The sequence below is a fragment of the Battus philenor genome, unplaced genomic scaffold (assembly GCF_028537555.1).
Source record: "Battus philenor isolate CCGP_79_NKW_IND1 unplaced genomic scaffold, ilBatPhil1.0.hap1 SCAF_15, whole genome shotgun sequence".
Classification (NCBI taxonomy): Eukaryota; Metazoa; Arthropoda; class Insecta; order Lepidoptera; family Papilionidae; genus Battus; species Battus philenor.
The window spans coordinates 13,879,907-13,897,179 of NW_027181677.1; the positions used below are offsets into that span (position 1 = coordinate 13,879,907).

At 33.4% G+C, this 17,273-nt stretch overlaps 2 protein-coding genes across 2 annotated transcripts; one reads left to right on the forward strand and one right to left on the reverse strand.

Annotated features, from left to right (window-relative positions):
• Nucleotides 1–5,232: 5,232 nt before the first annotated feature.
• ave (Protein aveugle) lies at nucleotides 5,233–7,769 on the reverse strand. The gene is made up of 3 exons (XM_068761805.1): nucleotides 7,691–7,769; nucleotides 7,423–7,536; nucleotides 5,233–6,536 (listed from the first exon to the last, which is right to left on the reverse strand). Exons 1-3 carry the CDS (start codon nucleotides 7,727–7,729, stop codon nucleotides 6,360–6,362), a joined length of 330 nt encoding a protein of 109 aa, XP_068617906.1. The 5' UTR covers nucleotides 7,730–7,769; the 3' UTR covers nucleotides 5,233–6,359.
• A 325-nt stretch (nucleotides 7,770–8,094) lies between these two features.
• Nucleotides 8,095–16,385, forward strand: LOC137918759 (protein phosphatase inhibitor 2-like). Its single transcript, XM_068761654.1, has 3 exons — nucleotides 8,095–8,600; nucleotides 14,800–14,932; nucleotides 15,691–16,385. The coding sequence occupies exons 1-2, from the start codon at nucleotides 8,199–8,201 to the stop codon at nucleotides 14,875–14,877; spliced, it is 480 nt and encodes a 159-aa protein (XP_068617755.1). The 5' UTR covers nucleotides 8,095–8,198; the 3' UTR covers nucleotides 14,878–14,932; nucleotides 15,691–16,385.
• The last annotated feature ends 888 nt before the right edge of the window (nucleotides 16,386–17,273 follow it).

Genomic DNA, 17,273 nt, shown 5'->3' on the forward strand with positions numbered 1-17,273 from the left:
CTGTAAGAGATTTCCTGGTGTGATAAGATCGCCTTATCGACGATTGTACCTTTTTGTATATTATTGTAAAACTTATTAAATGTACAATAAAGAATATTAAATAAAAATAAATAAATATGTTTATTAATTAAATAGGATTACCACTGCTCACAAATAAGTTTCCAGAGGATGAACAGCAGCGTCCTCTGCGTGCATACAACACTAAGATCACCAACCCGTCTACCAAACGTGGCGATGGTATATGATGGTATACCTTTGAGAGAGGTTTTACCTTTGCAGATCTGAAACGACGCTTTGTAATTTTTTTTTGTGTTCCTTATTTCATCTGCGATCATTCCCAGGACTATAAGCTGATTTTTTTAGTGGTTATAGCCTTGGAAGGGAACTCCCCGGCGGGAGACACTCCTAGTTCACCATCGAGCGTCTAGTCTCTGGATGTCATGGCGTTTAAGACGTTTCCTGTACTGGATGCAAGTCAATTCGGAAGCCAAGTCATATGGGTGTTTGTCTAGCCGATATTTATAATTAGTAGATGACTGCTGGATTTCCTCCTTTACTGTTTTGATCTCCAGAACTACGTGGATTTCAGAATACGTGAGGAACCATGGAGCGCTTGTAATGGTACGCAGTATGCCATTTTGTAGCCTTTGTATAATGGTTATGTTGGAGTTACAAGCGCTTACCCAGAGTTGGATTCCGTACATCACAGATTTGAGTATCATTTTGTAGATAAGGAGCTTGTTGTCCACCGATAGCTTGGAGTTACGAGCCAACAGCCAGTACATAGACCGGAATCGTTTTTTTTTCCTCATCACGTTTCTTTTTAATGTGCTGTTTCCATGTAAGTCTTCTGTCCAGTTGTATACCAAGGTACTTCACTAAGTCACTGTGGGGTAAGGTGTTGTTACCCAATTGTACGGGTGAACAGTTTCCTTTTCTAAGCGTGAAAGTAATGTGGATCGATTTAGAGGCACTTGCCTTAATGCACCACTTCTGCAGCCAGTCATCTACTTTGTTAAGGCTTTCTTGTAGAATGCTTCTTGTGTAATGCTTTTTAAATACGTAAAAAATAAAAAAGAACATGGGTACATTTGTCGAGAGACACAGAGTATTACAACATCCAAACATACTCCTATTTTCCAAATTATATTAAAAGTTACATTAAACTGATGCAAATATTTACGCTACATGAGATAAGTAATGGTACCAGAATTTCCAATGAAGACTATACGGCGTACCAAGAGAAGGTTGGGCAAGCGGGCCGGTCGGTCTTCGTCAGCTTGTAGATCGTAAATAAAGATGCCTTGTAACATATTCGATGTTTGGATCAGTTTTGTATATAGGCCGAAGTGATTTCTTATGATCCGGAAACGGATTTACCTGGTAAATATACAGAGATGTTTGTGGTGCTAACTCTTGCTTTATTTAAGTGTTCGTTTTTCATCTGCTGTGTTCTCCGCACTTTTCTCTAATGCCACTGAATTACTACACTTTTGGGTTTCAAAATCGAATAAAATGAATATAGATATAATATAAATACTACTGAAGAACAAATCTATAAGCTTGAGCGCCTTAATAACTTTTTAGACCATGTTTCTGAGTTTCGTAATAAACTCAAGTGATTTCCGATTCGCCTTTTCATTTTCTATAGTATTTTTTAACCCTCTCCTACTCTCTCACCTTGTCTCTATAAGACAAGACAAGACATCTCTTCATGACTGATTGCTCTCAGGGCGACCTTGAGCCTGCTTTTCAGGCCCTTTCTTATAATATTCATAAATAAGATTCTATTATTAAGATACTCAATTCCCGATACGCAAGTAAAAGTTCCCAAAGGCAATGAATCACAGCGATGTGTAAATATTTACATTTTAAGTAAGCAAATGGAAGTTGCCGTGACGGTGCAAAATCCACGAACCCGCCTGACGCAAGGGTACACGGAACCGAAGAATGTTTACGACAAGATGGCGAATAATTGGAGTAAATATTTACATAATAAATGATATTTATATAAATTAACAATCCACTTCTTGAAAATGTAATTGCGCAGTGCATTTTGTTTACTTAGATTAAAATTATAGTGTTTTAAAGTTTAAAAAAGTAACTTTACTTTGGTCTCTTAATGATTAAGTTATTTTGACAGATGTTTCCAATATATATATATATATATATATATATATATATATATATATATGTGTGTGTGTGTGTGCGCGTGCATGCGTGCGTGTGCGTGCGCGTGTGTGTGTGCGTGTGTGCGCGCGCGCGCCTGTGTGTGTGTGCATATTGATAATTAAGATTGTATCCCAGGAATCGAACCCACGACTACGATCACAAAACTTCCGTTTGGCCACCACTGTTCTCTCGTTCTCTAACAAAACATAAAATAATATATTTTTTATTGGTTGAGGGAAAGTTCCATCCCATACGCAATATATGTCTACATACATATATGTACACATATATATACATATATAACGAATGTTTGCCTGTATGTCGTATACTATAAATGTTGTTGTGCACACCCCGCGAGTTTTTAATTTGGTATGACCAATTTTCGACAGATGGCGCCACTGTCATTCCAATGAATTTCATATACTGCGGTGACAGTTTACCTATACCCCAATCTTTGGGAAGGACAGGGTCGTTTATTTTCTTTATTAATTTTTTTACGATCTTTTTTATTAACTTTCTCTTCTTCTATTCCACAATTTTCTCAGTCTTTCTCTTCTGTTCTATTCGTCACATCCATCCCCAACTACTACATTCTGGGTATCTTTATTTACAATTTTCTTTAAATCTCAGTTCGCCGTGGCAGTTCTTTTTTTTTTTCGCCGTGGCAGTTCATGCTGATATGAGTTGAAACGAAATCGTTTTGATTTGTGGGTGACATAGGAATTTATGTAAATTGTGAAATTCATATCCGGCTCATATAATTGGAATAAAAAACTTTTACTATTTCACTATTTGGCATAATGTTTCTACTTATTTTCTAAAAACCTTAGTCCTAGTACTTTTGCCCTATGTCTTAAATAAAGTATGTATGTCTTATCCTTTTTTTTTCTGTCTGGTTTCCCTGTTTGGAAGTCATGTTATTGCCCATGAACATCTTCCTTTACCTTTTTCCTTAACTCAAGCTCGAGATCAAGGCGGCGTCTTTCTAATACATGACACAGCACCAACGACCACTTCATCTGCGACACTCCGTACAGGACATCGCGTCGTTCACAATAGAACAAAACACTAACCACATCACAACACCCGTTCTTAGGTGGTGGCCGCCCGCTTCCTAACTGCGGACAGCTTGGGCAAACCGAGGTTGGATCCGGATCCATCCTTGGCACACAACACATCAACACTACACGACTCTACTCTGGTAGAGCGGTTTACTACGTCCGAACGTCACCGTACAACTGGAATGCGTCTGTTCAGCTTCTACATTTTTAAGTTCACGGACCCTTCCTCTCCGTGAACTCAGTTCCGATGAAGCTGTAAAAGCCACTGGGCTGACAGCATCAGCTTCTACCGAAACCTAGCAGTAATACACGACAGCCGACGACAAGGTACTGTAGAATTCTTCCTAGTGCTGGTAGTCTTGAAGTAATAAACAACTTGAAATCCTATGTAGAAATGTCGATATTCACTGCATTATATTTCTGTGGAATTCCCCATTTCGATGCGCCACCGACGATGACGTAATGTTGCCATTAGTGCAAATATGCAACAAATTCACTAGGACTGAGGAAATAATAAAATGAACAAACTAGCTTATTTATTGAGCATTTTATTACTTAACATATAAAGTACGTTACACATGAATAAACCTTTGCGCTATATAACCGATGCGAGCGCCAAGCCAGCTTGAATCTATAATTTCGTATACCAAAATGGACCACGCGATATAGAAAAGCTTAGACCGATTTTAATGCAGATTATATACAATAACATTTATATAAACATTAATATGAATTACGTATTGAAAAAAAATATTATTCACATCTGTTCTGGACGTCGCATTCTATGTTATAATGTTGTCTGTCCACCTAGTGAGGGAGTTACATACGCTGCGTTTACCGATTCGTGGACGTCACTAGAAACCCCTTTGGAGCCAGTTGTCATCGGCTGCAAGACCAATGTGCCTCGCCTACTGTCACTTCAGATTAATTTATTATCTATATAATACATTTTTAAATACAAAATGCTCTCTATTAAACGGTTTTATTTAGTTCGACCCGTACGGAATTTATTTGTTTATTTGGGTCAAAATTAGAAATTGAAATTAAAGCACCTCCCCGTTGTCAGATTGATCTGAAATTTGGTACACACATTTAATTTAGATGACAATACAATATAATAATATCAATAACATTATAAATGGCGGATTACATATTTTCCCTTAACCCCCTCAATATGGGTATCAAATGAAAGGGCTACACTAGTAAAACACGATGATTATGTCAAAGTTTAAAATTCAAGATGGACGCCGTTCCAATATGGCGGACTAGGTACAAATTTTTCCACAACCACCACAATATGGATATCAAAAAACCGTTTAACTTAAAAGTTTTTTAAATGTATTTATTTATTTAACATAAGCATGTTATATGCTAGATAGAAGCGTTGCTGGAGGTTCTATATATTTTTCTTCTACTGTAATGTTATTAGCCAGGTAATTGCAACTGACCAAGTTGAAGTTCGAACCTTCCGGCCGCCATGCCATGGGAATGCTGTACAGGTTTTATTGAAGAGTGACAGCCCCAAGCTGAATGGAATGACCATGACTTAAAAAAATTTAAATGGCAATAATTTGTGAAAAAAAATATGTCATCGATTTTTAATTTATTTTATATATTATAACTTCACGTGTCTACCTTTATATCAAGTGCCTTGAAAGCTTATAATACACGCTTTTTGCTTCACATTATACCTTTTCATACACTTATAAACTAAATAAATGTGTACATCTGTTACATCTATTATAATACAGTCATTTATTAGTAACTCTAACATTTACATATTGTCCCTGTTTAAAATTATTTATACTCTATGCAAATCGATAAAAGCAATTTTTAAAATATATCATACTAGGACATCCCTAATTTTGTTTCAGTGTTGCTAGATTAATATATTGATTTTATTTTCGAACTGTTAACATTTAACGTGAGTTTCGAAAACGACTGTGGTAAATTTTCAAATTTTTTACAATTATTTAACTTGTAGTTTAAATCGCTAAGTTTCAAAGACTATATATGGAACAAGTGGTTCCAATTTCTAGCTTTTGTATTAAATTTCTTTAATAAACATTTTTGACTTATCATCCAGAAATACGTGTACATTTTTATGCAAATAAATTAACGACAAAATGTTGGATGATATACAGTTACCACAGATTATATCAAATATATCACATAGTGGCAACACTCAATTACAATATAACAAGCTATTTACTTACGCTTATACTAATCACGTTTAGAAACACTGAAATATGATATTTATGTATTTAACCTATTCCTTGCAAATTAGGAAGACATTTCATATGTATTAGTGACAAATATATTATATATTCATTGCTATATCAATATTTGCTTTTGAAAAAGTATACTAGAGATTTTTCAACGGTTTTGATTTTGTGTTTTAAAATAACACTATGTAACAGATTTTTAACAACAGCTGATTCTTCATCAGTTGGGTCTTCTCAGTATGTAGCATGTTACAAACTAATGTAAGTTTATACTGAAGATTATAGAAAATTGTGACAATCTTATATAACAAAGCTAATTTAAATATACCTTTGAAAAAACTAAAAAATTAATAACAGCGAAGAATTTTTTCTAAATTGATAATAATGAAATCTGTCTGATTTAATTCTGGACTCCGCACAGATGAGTGTTTCAGACTCTTGTATATTTAACTGAAGTATTCAATTATGTGAACCACATTTTGAATCTAGTTTTTATGAAATTGTCTCCTCTGGCATTTTTTCCATAACACGAATTGATTACTGTAAAACTATCTGAAGTAAACAATAACACAGACAATATTTAGAACCACATGCCAGTCTTTTAAAATGAAAATTTATATATAAATTTATATACACATGATATACATTAATTTTAAAACATGTCACTATTGACAACTGTTTATTTTTGCTTTTAAAAAATTCTTCTTGCCTGGTATATATAGCTTTACCGGGTTTGCAGAGCACCAGAGCCTTGTATACTCTACTAAGAGCGACAACTTATCTATTTATCTCTTTCTCACATGTGCTGTTTCATAATCTTTAGTGCTATTATAACATTTAGCAGTTTCAATGTATGCTTTAGAAATATAGACGGAGTTGTTGTACATAGAGATGGCCTGTGTCACAAATCATAGTTGAAATCAGCTCGCTCCAGATCCCGTATCTCAACAATGTCTGTCTTGAGACGCAGTTTGAGAATCTCCCTCCATATAGCTTCCCTATGCTCCTTATTAGTGATGCCCATTCTTAGTAGTGTGTTGTCATTTATTCGAACTAATGCTCTGCCAGTTATATCATGCTGAAATAATGTAAAATGAAATGTTCATGCAATACTTCTTAAACAATAAACCACAAGATACATAGTGTCAGCATACCATGTGAAAAGGCTCACATGTGGTGGTCAAAAATAACCCATGTAGCAAGTTTAAGAAAGCTTTTTGCAATACATTGGCATTCACTGACTTGACGAATGAGCTACTATTCACTTTTCAAAGGATTCAGATTAACCCTTCAGCTAATTATAGAGATTTCACAGTTATAACTCTCACTTTCCTCCACTTCATTTAAATTTTACCATGAATTTAGGACTAGTAATTTTTGAGTAGATAATAGTACTTGTTTATTTATTTTTGTAGTTCAAACTGTAAATTTGATTAATACTTTACAGAAGGCTGCATTTAAAATATGCTGTTATTGCCAACCCGAGCATATAAAATATGATAGTCCTTAATGCCCGGAAGAGGATGAGACTGTTGTATTATTTTGGTGTATGTGGGTAGAACCCAACAAGGCTGCCCATCATGGATCAAAGAGGTGCCTGACGAAGATCGCCAGTGACATCAAGGTTCTACTAGGATTTTCCCAAGAGTTGTAGTGGCTTGATTAAGGCTAACCCAAATGCAAAATGACCACCACTTGGTTGCGGAAACCAGCCCATAGAGACAAGACAAGACACTCTTATATAATCCTCAAGAGATTTTAGAAAAAGTACATTTACATACAGTTCTCTTCTCTTTTAATTAGACCCATATTAAATGGGTCTAATTAAAACAAAAACTAAATAGGTAATGTAAATAGTTCATGATTAATGTTTAGGCATAATAGATGTTTAGAAGAATAACACCAAGGTTTTAACATTCTCATGAGAATGTAAATGTAGACAAGTAAGCTTAAATATATAATACCTCGTGAAACCGTTCCCAGTACAAACTGTAATAATCGCTGCAATGCCGTCTCAGCCATTTCTGCACGTCCGCTTCGCTCCATAAATATACAGCTTTAGGCCTAGTCGCTTTTGCCTTGTACAAAAACAAATAGTAAACATTAATGACATCTATATTTCGTTATAAGAATAGATTATAAGATTGTAGGTTACTAAAGTTATTTACATGTTGAATTGACATATTTTCATTATGTTTCAATAACCAAATTAATAAATCAAGTCATATTTACCTTAGGCTTGTTTGTATTTAAAGCTGAATCCTCAACCATGTTGTATAATTATTTTATAGCTACAATTGTATCATTTACGAAATGTAAATAAATATAAAAATAAAATTACTGCTGTCAAACGTCGAATATGACAATATAACAGTGATGTCTGGATTAATTCGATAAATCGGTAAATTATAATCTTCAAAAACTACTCACCACTTTTTAAATATGTTTTATAAAACATCTAAAAGCTAAAATTAGTCAGTAAGAATTAATAAAACTATTTTATATTTGGAATAAATATTGATTGCTATTTTTATAGTCGTGATCCAAATATTTCCGCTGGCAATTCAAACAGTTAAACCATCATATTTATAACCTACTACCTTTGTTTTTGTATGGTTATCTGTGGCATTCGCCGATGTACATGTCAAATGTCAGAAAAGGGGAGAATTGCAAAAAATAAACCATCTTGTCCTGCAACTTCACGCCCGAGGTTGTAAAATGAAACTATAATCTGGTCACCATGGCACAGAATTTACAGAAAAAGCCCTCCAAGGGCATCCTGAAAACCTCCCGCAGCGTGGACGGACAAGACGGAACGCCGTCTACGAGTAAAAGGCCGAAAGAGCAAAGGTTTGACGAAATGAATATTTTAGAAACGTTTCACCCGGCTGACAAAGATTACGGGCACATGAAAGTAGATGAGCCCAAAACTCCTTACTCTGAAGCGGTGGATGGCGACTTAGAGCCGGGCGATGAGTTGGACGCGAATATCTTGGCGGCAAAGCTTGCGGCTAGCATGAACAAGCCCCCCAAGTGTGTGGAGCCCTGTGATAGTGACGAGGACATGGATGAGCCGGAGGATGTGCGCCAACGGCGATTGGAATTTGAAAGGAAAAGAAAAATGCACTATAACGAATTTCAGGTTAGAAAACTTTACGACTTAGTATTATTAATAATATGACGTGAATGCTTAATATAGTATTCTAATATTATTAATTAATCAAAATATGCCTTATAAAAATATATTTCTTTATAACAGTTAACAAGTGTAATATCTCTTAGGGCAAATTGAACAAGGATTGAAACAAACTTTCTAGTAAAGCTTGTTTTAACTTTCGAGTAATTTCCTCAAGAGTGTTAACGCAACATTATTTGAACATCTGTTAACCTTAAAGTAACATCCTCCAGTATATGTTCTTATTTTCAATGTACTATTTGTATATACATGCAATGTAACTTATCACCATTCAATGGATTAACCATATGGTGGCTGAATCCATTGGATTGTCCGAAAACGGGTTAGATATGGTGCTTGGGACTGGCAACTGGCACAAATCAAGTATAAAGAGGTCTCCTTTTAGTGGATTGATGTACTTTGCCAACTACACTTCCTCCTAATTTTAAATAATCTGGACAAACTATAAAACTCATAACAACAATATTGTTTTAATATTTTTTTATTCTTAGTATAATTTGGCAATTACCTATATATGTTTAGATATAAATGTCTATGAAACTCAACTTATACACCTTTTATGATATAATATAGGTTATTATAAAGTACATATATATTTCTGTACTTTTGTTTGCCTATCTACCCACATCTAGTTAGGAGAGATTAAGATACCGTTGGATGTTAAAATACACTAAAGTAATGAGTCAGACCTTATCAGATGAGTGGATGTCGGCCTGTTTGTGTGTGATATAATTCTACTTATGGCATATATTGATAATTTTTTTTAGATTGAAGATATTTTATTTAGTAATTTTTATATTATATTCATCAAGACTGGGGTGGCAGAAAATATTATAAACATAGTAAATTAATTATAGGTTAAAAACTTTAAAGGTGTGAATGTATCGAAAAATCAACAGTTTCTCATATACATTCCAACACCTCTTACTTACTGGTACTTTAGTTTAAATGGGAGAGGAAAATATCAGTATCTTCCTTGTAATTTTCCAGCTTCTTCTTTCCATATGAACCTTTTTTGTGTTTTGTTGGAACTGTACATGTTAATATCTAGATATAACATAGGTCTTCATATCTCAACATTAAGACACACTACCCAAATACTTGGCACCCAACCACCGAGTAGTCCTTGCTTCTTTAAGCTACACTAGACTACAGTCACAACACTACACATCTACATAGGTGTACAGTAATACCCCGCTTTATGCGAGGGATATGTTCCAAAAAAAATTGCGTTAACTGAAATTCGTGTATAACGAGGTTTATGATTAAACATAGTCGAAAATTATTACAAAAAATACAAATCATTTTAATCAATCACTTTAATTCTAGGAACACTTTGTGCAACACATTTTTATGGAAAAATACATCTATTGTCTTTTGGGTAACATTTTGTTTACGTTCTTGTAAAATACGTTCATAACACCCAACACTGTTTTTAATTGTTTGGCAGATGGTCAAGACACCATAGAGAACTCTTTTGCGTAATTCGAGGTATTTGAGCGCGAAATTTGTGAGCGTAAAATTCGCGTTATAGTGAAACTGCGTATAACTGAGTCGCATAAAGCAGGGTATTACTGTACTACCTCTTCATGCAAACAAAGATATAATCACCTAGAGTTAATTTTTTTTAGTTAGCGGTTCTTCTGTTCTGTGGGCTCTATACCGATGAAGTTGCAAAAGGCCATAATGTTGAGCAGCAAAAACTTAAACAGAAGCAATGTGTGTATGTATCCATGTACAATACCTGGCAATAAATATTGCACATAGACCTTTGGAAAGAGACAATTGGCTAATTTCGGCATTGTAGAGCGTCATCTCTGTCACATAAAATACACAACTTCACATAGCTAATGTGGGACAGAGATAATGCTCTATACAATGGAAATTAGCTGATTGTCTCTTTCCAAAGGTTGATGTTCAATGTTTTTCGCCAGATACTGTATGCGGTTTTGTGAATTTATAACAACCAGCTTTTGATTTGGCAACATTGATTACCAACAAAGGTGATTCATTTTAATTTAAACAGATTATTTTGAACATTAATATTGACCTCCGCAACTGATAAAGCTTATCAATATAGCTTGTAGGTTAAAGTGATATGATTCTACAACAAACTACTAAAGAAGTGGTAAATTTATATCTAAGTAAATTGAATTGATTTACTAAGTACAGTCTTCGGCAAAAGTTTCAAACCTTGTTTGCAATAAAGATGTTAGAAAATGAATTTTTCTAATTATAATTTTTTTTGTTATACAATCAGATAACAATTACAAACTCCACAGATTTTGTTTTTAGTTATTCTTAATAGTTGGTGCATTTGATTGTAATGATTTTATATACCAGGGGTGACAAACCTCTTTGATAGTGCGAGCAATTTTTCAAAATTTGAAATTTTAAAAATCTTATTATTTTATATTATTTAAAAGTACAAGATATGTGTATTAAAGTTAGATATAATGGCACATGCATATGACAGCACTCTTAATAATACTTAAGATGCTGGTTAGTTAATGATTGGTTTTTGAATTTCGCTAATTTTAATAATAATTCTCATTAGTAATTTGTTTTGATATCCCAGCAGCTGACATTGGTTATATAAATTTAAATATTGAAATAATTGGACAATTAATTTGGAGGCAAAATTAATCATTCAGAGCTGCATGTGGATTGCAGGCCACGTTTTTGTCACCCCCTGTTATATAAACACACACACACAGACATAGATATATATATATAATTTGCTTGTCGAAGTGTTTGTTGCCATACTCCTCTCAAATGGCTTGACCAATTTTTATGAAATTACATATGTATATTCAGTAAGTCCTTGGTGATGTGGGTGGCCCGCTTTAATTTTTTTTAATTTTTTCGTTAATTTTTTTAGTTTTTATTACATTTGATAGTGTGCATATACACACCCCTAAATTTTCTTAAATTGTTGATGGTCGATCACTTACAACATATATATTAGTATTGACGGATTGATATTATTTTTTTACTTTTACTATTGTACTAATAAATAAAAAGAAATTTTAAGGAATTGTTTCAGGTCATACACACTCATTACAAGGCATAGCCCCCCCCCCCCCCCCCCAAAGATATCTATGGTGGGATATACCATAATCACTTGGAAGTCGGGTTGGCTATCACAGTATGATATGAAGATATGCAGACTTTGTTCGCATGGAAAATATCAAAAAAATTAATTACTTTTAAAACAAAAGTAGTTTAACTTACTCCATATTACATCTGCTATCTAGCAGTCTAAGTCTCGTTAAAATCAGTCTAGCCATTTAGGAGATAATTTTTTATTTGAGAAAAAATTAAAAAAAGATTTTTGGCATATGTACTGTATATATACATATAGTAAAAAGCGGTTATTTAAGTATTACAAACAGACACTACAATTTTATTCAATTGTATATATTAAAAATGAGTTCCGACTCATACAGTTCCTTTGCAGTATTAAATCATTCTTAATTTTCTATGACAATGGACAAAAGATGACTCACTAGTATGAGTGTTATATGGCCTTCCTGTTGTTATATATGTATGCTAGTGTTCAAAGGAGCTTCAATGTATTGTATATTTTATAATATTTATATGTATGTAAATATAGACCAGGGGTGATCTTTATACCAGACGAAATAAGTAAAAGTGAGGAAATGTAATATATAGTGAATAAATTTTTTGAAAAATTTCCCTGCATAACCCAAGCTGGGAATGTGCAAGAGGTCCTCAATATGGAGGGTCGAAATTAAAAAAAAAGTATCTAGACCTCAGATCAAAATGAATAAAAATTGTAGTATAAATAGATGTAGTATAACTACCATTGTATTTTAACACTAACTATACCAACACTTATTGGGTCCTACTAGAACGTATGAAATATGGTAGTTAGGAAGGAAATATAAATATTTTTTTTTATAATTTAACATAGATCATTTCTTTTACAAACGCAAAATATAAAAATTTTTGATCCATAGCCCATCATATTGTTCACATTTTCAATGCAAAAGATCAAAATGGGTCATTTGACCCGTAATGGTATATTTAGTATTAATAAATTTTATGCAACTTTGAAGTAATAAATGTCAGGTAAAGTTTTATATTGGCTACGGGTTACCGCAAAACTGGGCTACTTTGCACATGTTTTTAACATTTTGTTGGATATTGCTTTTTTTAATAATCAAAATTTGTTTTTTTTTTTTCATTTTACCGAACAATTTATCCCTTGACTATCAAACTCACACGAATATGAAGCCTCATATAGGGTTGTCACAATTTTATTACATTTTTTGTTATCAATATGTGTCAAAGTTGTACTCTTGCTCGCACCTTAATCCCCTTTTGTGAAACAAATCACTCATAGGAATGTCGTCATCGGAAGAAGTTTCATAGGCGGAAAAAGTTGAGAGGATAGGTTCGAAAGTAGGGTCATCAACTATAGTAAGAAAAGGACCAATATTTAGCCACTTCCGCACATGCAGTGGTAGTCGTGCGAATCACACAACCGCCACCGCATTGTTTGCCGCATACGCATTTATCAGCGCGCTGGCGGGCGGTGCACTTTGTTGCACGACTACCACTGCATGGGCGGAAGTGGCTAAATATTGGTCCTTTTCTTACTTAGGATGGACTTCCGCGAGGTAACGCCTGATTCCATTAAATCATCAACTATAGCCGAAGTTAAAAAAACCGAATCTTTTCCCATTTCTTTTTTTTCTTTCTTTTTTCATTATTGGCGGTTGGGCATGGGATATCTTGACATAAGTCAGATGATTCGAATGTACCGCACACTCCTCGCTCTCCTGTTGCCATGCAAGGCCACGTGCGCTCGTTCTCTACACGTATACACGGTATTTTGCCAAAAACTTTAAAGTTACTTTTACTTGTTAAAGTAACCTCGTTTTAGGGTACCAATCTCAAGTATGAACCCACACCGATGTCTTACTAAAATCTTAGAAGGAAATTATAAAAATTAATTTCCATTTCCATTGGTCTCCCTACGATTGCGGTGGCAGCATTCCTCACCCCTAGTCGCGTACAACGTGCGCGATCCGAAGTAGAATCCGTATTTTTAGATTGCCCAGTGGTCCACGCTGCCATCTTCGTGCGAACCTCTAGTGCAGTGATTGCCAAAGTGGTCTATATTGACCCCTAGGGGTCTATGACAACCTGCAAGGGGTCTACGCCAGCGAAAAAAAATTTGGGAGTTCATGGAATGAAAATGGAGATCCATTATTTACTTACATCATACTATCTTATAATATGAAAAAATTTACATTATTTATAAAATTACCTATGAAGTAAAAAAAACATATGTTACGTATATTTTACATAACAGATACAAAATTTTATTTTGAGTAGTTTTAATTTAAATTCAATTAATAAATGTATTATTTAACATATGTTTTTACTTTAAGTTTTTAACACTAAACTTCACTACAGTTGGAAATTTACAGGAAATCAATATCGGGGAAGTAGGGGGTCTACCCAACACGGAAAAACATGGCAAGGTGTCTACGACACAAAAAAGTTTGGGGAACTCTGGTCTAGTGCAATTGCAATACGTCTTATCAGTAAATCAGGACATTTCCGCTCCGTGAACTCAATTCCCACAAAGTTGTAAAAAAAGGAAATAAAGCGAAAATAAATTAAAAAGAGACTAATATAAATAAGCAGGAAATGAAATGTAATTTGTATTTTAATTAAGTATGTCATATATTATAAATAATATTGTAATGTCCTGTCCTATAAATTTGAAATAAGAAAAGGACCAATATCAAATATGTGCGGAAGTAGCTATATATTGGTCCTTCTCTTACTTAGGATGGACTTCCGCAAAATAACGCCTGATTCCATTAAACCATAAATATGACACGGATAGAGAGAGATACCCCCAATAGCGGGGACCGTAGAGAAATTAAAAACAGTAGTATTGGTCACACTGTTATTTGACAAAGACTACCAATTTCATTAAAAAAATTTTTAAGTTTTTTTTTTCAAAAAATATGTTACAAAATCTCAGACAGCTAGTTATCAATGAAAATCAACCTGTTAAATTTTTATATCCATATTTTACTGATTTATAACAAGAAAAATAAAATTTTTAATGTAATTTAGTAAAAAAATTAAATTGTTGCAGGCCTTACAACTGGCGAGGAAGTTAATGGCCCAGGATGAGGAAGAGGAAGACGAAGACAAGGATGGGCAGTCTACCTGATCGCTGCACCGCACCGCGCCCTCTCATTGTATATAACACGGGCTATTATAAGCTGGTAATTAATCAATTATTTAGACGTAGTCATAGAGAGAGCTATTCTTTGAGTTTCGCTGCTAGATCTAATCATAATAGACCCGTCGAAGAATCTCAATTTGTCTGAAGTAGCAGTAGGCGGGGTTTACCTCTGCAACTAATGGCCGTTGGGGCCGTAAGGTGGCTCAAGTGGCGATTTGAGCCAGAGAGGTGTCGCTGGTCGCTGGATGTGGTCAGCGCAGGACCCGTCACCATTGAGGCGTCGACTGAGGTGATGATAATGATGAATGAATCACATAAAGCACACTATAATAATCAAAAATTTTCCACAATTTTCAAAAAGTTTTTATAAAATACTAGCTAATCCCGCAAACGTTGTTTTGCAAAGAAATAATGTTTTTAATTTACAAATAAAAAATAAGGGATGATCATAGATGGGTGAAAATTTAGGGTTGTATGTGTTTTTGTATGCTGTATCATAAAAAAATTAAAACAAAAAATTTCGTCAAGAAATTAAAAAAAAATATTTAGGGGTGCACCACCCTTATCACTAAGGGGTATGGAAAATAGATAGTAGCCGATTCTCAGACTTACTGAATACGCATATGAAATTTGGTAAAAATCGGTCAAGCCGTTTCGGAGGAGTTTAAGTTCGAACACTGTGACACGAGAATTTTATATATTAGAATAAGTTACACTTTTTAAAAAGGGGATATTCGTAATAGAGTAAATTTATGTAGTAATTACTTTCACGTGTATTGACAATTTGTTTCTTTGCAGGTTCACATCACACATTAGTTCCAGCTTTCGCAGACAATATGTCGGATATAAGTTGGTACTTATTGCCATAGGCGTTGTGTTCCTCAACTTGGCTGTAAGAAAATCCATATGCGTGCGTTAGACTATATTTAGGTTATATTGCGGAAGCTGTTCCGTGTTCGACATGTGTATTCGTTTTTACCGTTTCAACATTGCGGTACGGTATCGATTAAATAATCGTTAATTTCAATCGTGAACATGTTACATCACTAGTGACAGATGTATAATTATTATTAATATAGAATATATAACGTCGGAAACAGTGAACTCAATTATTATTTTGCATTAGATTTCATTTAGATTCATGTAATGAATAAGAGAAATTCGTTAAGACATTTAAAACATAAAAATCTATATAGGCCACAGATAAGCGCTTCCAAAATTTTAATAAAGATTATTTATAATCTATATTTAGATTTAAATAAATGCCCCAATTAGACTGTTCCAACTAGTCTTCTATTTGTAATATATTATTATATATATCACAAGATATTTTCTTTGGTTTCTTTTTAAATTTAATATTCACTAAACATCTCTACAATATCATTGAGTCAGTAAGTAGGAATGGCTTTTTAAAGCATTTTAAATCATCCTAACTAAGCCCTATATAACTAAGATTGAATATTCAAATGTGTAGCTATATATTTAGTTAACTAACAAATTAAAAAAAAAACCTGCTGCTAGTTTAAAGGGACATAGACAAATATAACTTTAGGTGATATACCACCTGGTCTTTGCTAATAAATATCTTCATATTTATGTCATGCAATAATGAGTAGCTGTTCATTTGAAAATAAATAAATTTAATTAATTTGTCTAAATATATATATTAAATATAATATCACAAAAAAGTGAAATAAAAACATAAGAGATTGGATAAGAATGAAAGATAAATTGATATTAAAATAACTTTTGGTGTTGCCAGTCAACACCTGTCAATGGGTTATTATTGAATATTTTACAAATGGTAGCGTTTTATCAGGAATGTAATAAAAATAATAAAATGTCAATTTACTTGAACGAATTAATGACAGAGGAGATATAGGAGTTGTGTTGTACAGACGTCTTAGTTGACTGTTGAAGATAATTAAATTTAAAAGCTTGTCAATGACATGACATATTTTTTAACCGTTCCGAAATAAAGCGTCACGTTTAATGCTAAATATATTTTATCTATAATTTTGATTTTGTTAATATGTGTTCTATGTTCTATATACACAAAAATGTTATTTACTAACACTAATCGCTTCAGATAAGAGATTTTTAATACAGACTGCATATATATATTATTTGTTTTATTTATTTTAATATGTTTTTTTTAATTTATACAGGGTGATCGGTTATAGGAGTAAAAGGATTAAATGGATGAATGTAAAGCTCATTTGTTATCTTAAAATCAATGGTTTCAGAAATAGAAATAATAACTTTAATTACTATATCTGAAAGTAAATATTCTCTATTCGAATAGGCAGTTACAAATATTTTAGAATTTGACAATCAACAATAAATGTCGGTATTGTCAGTCATATAGGAATATACCACCG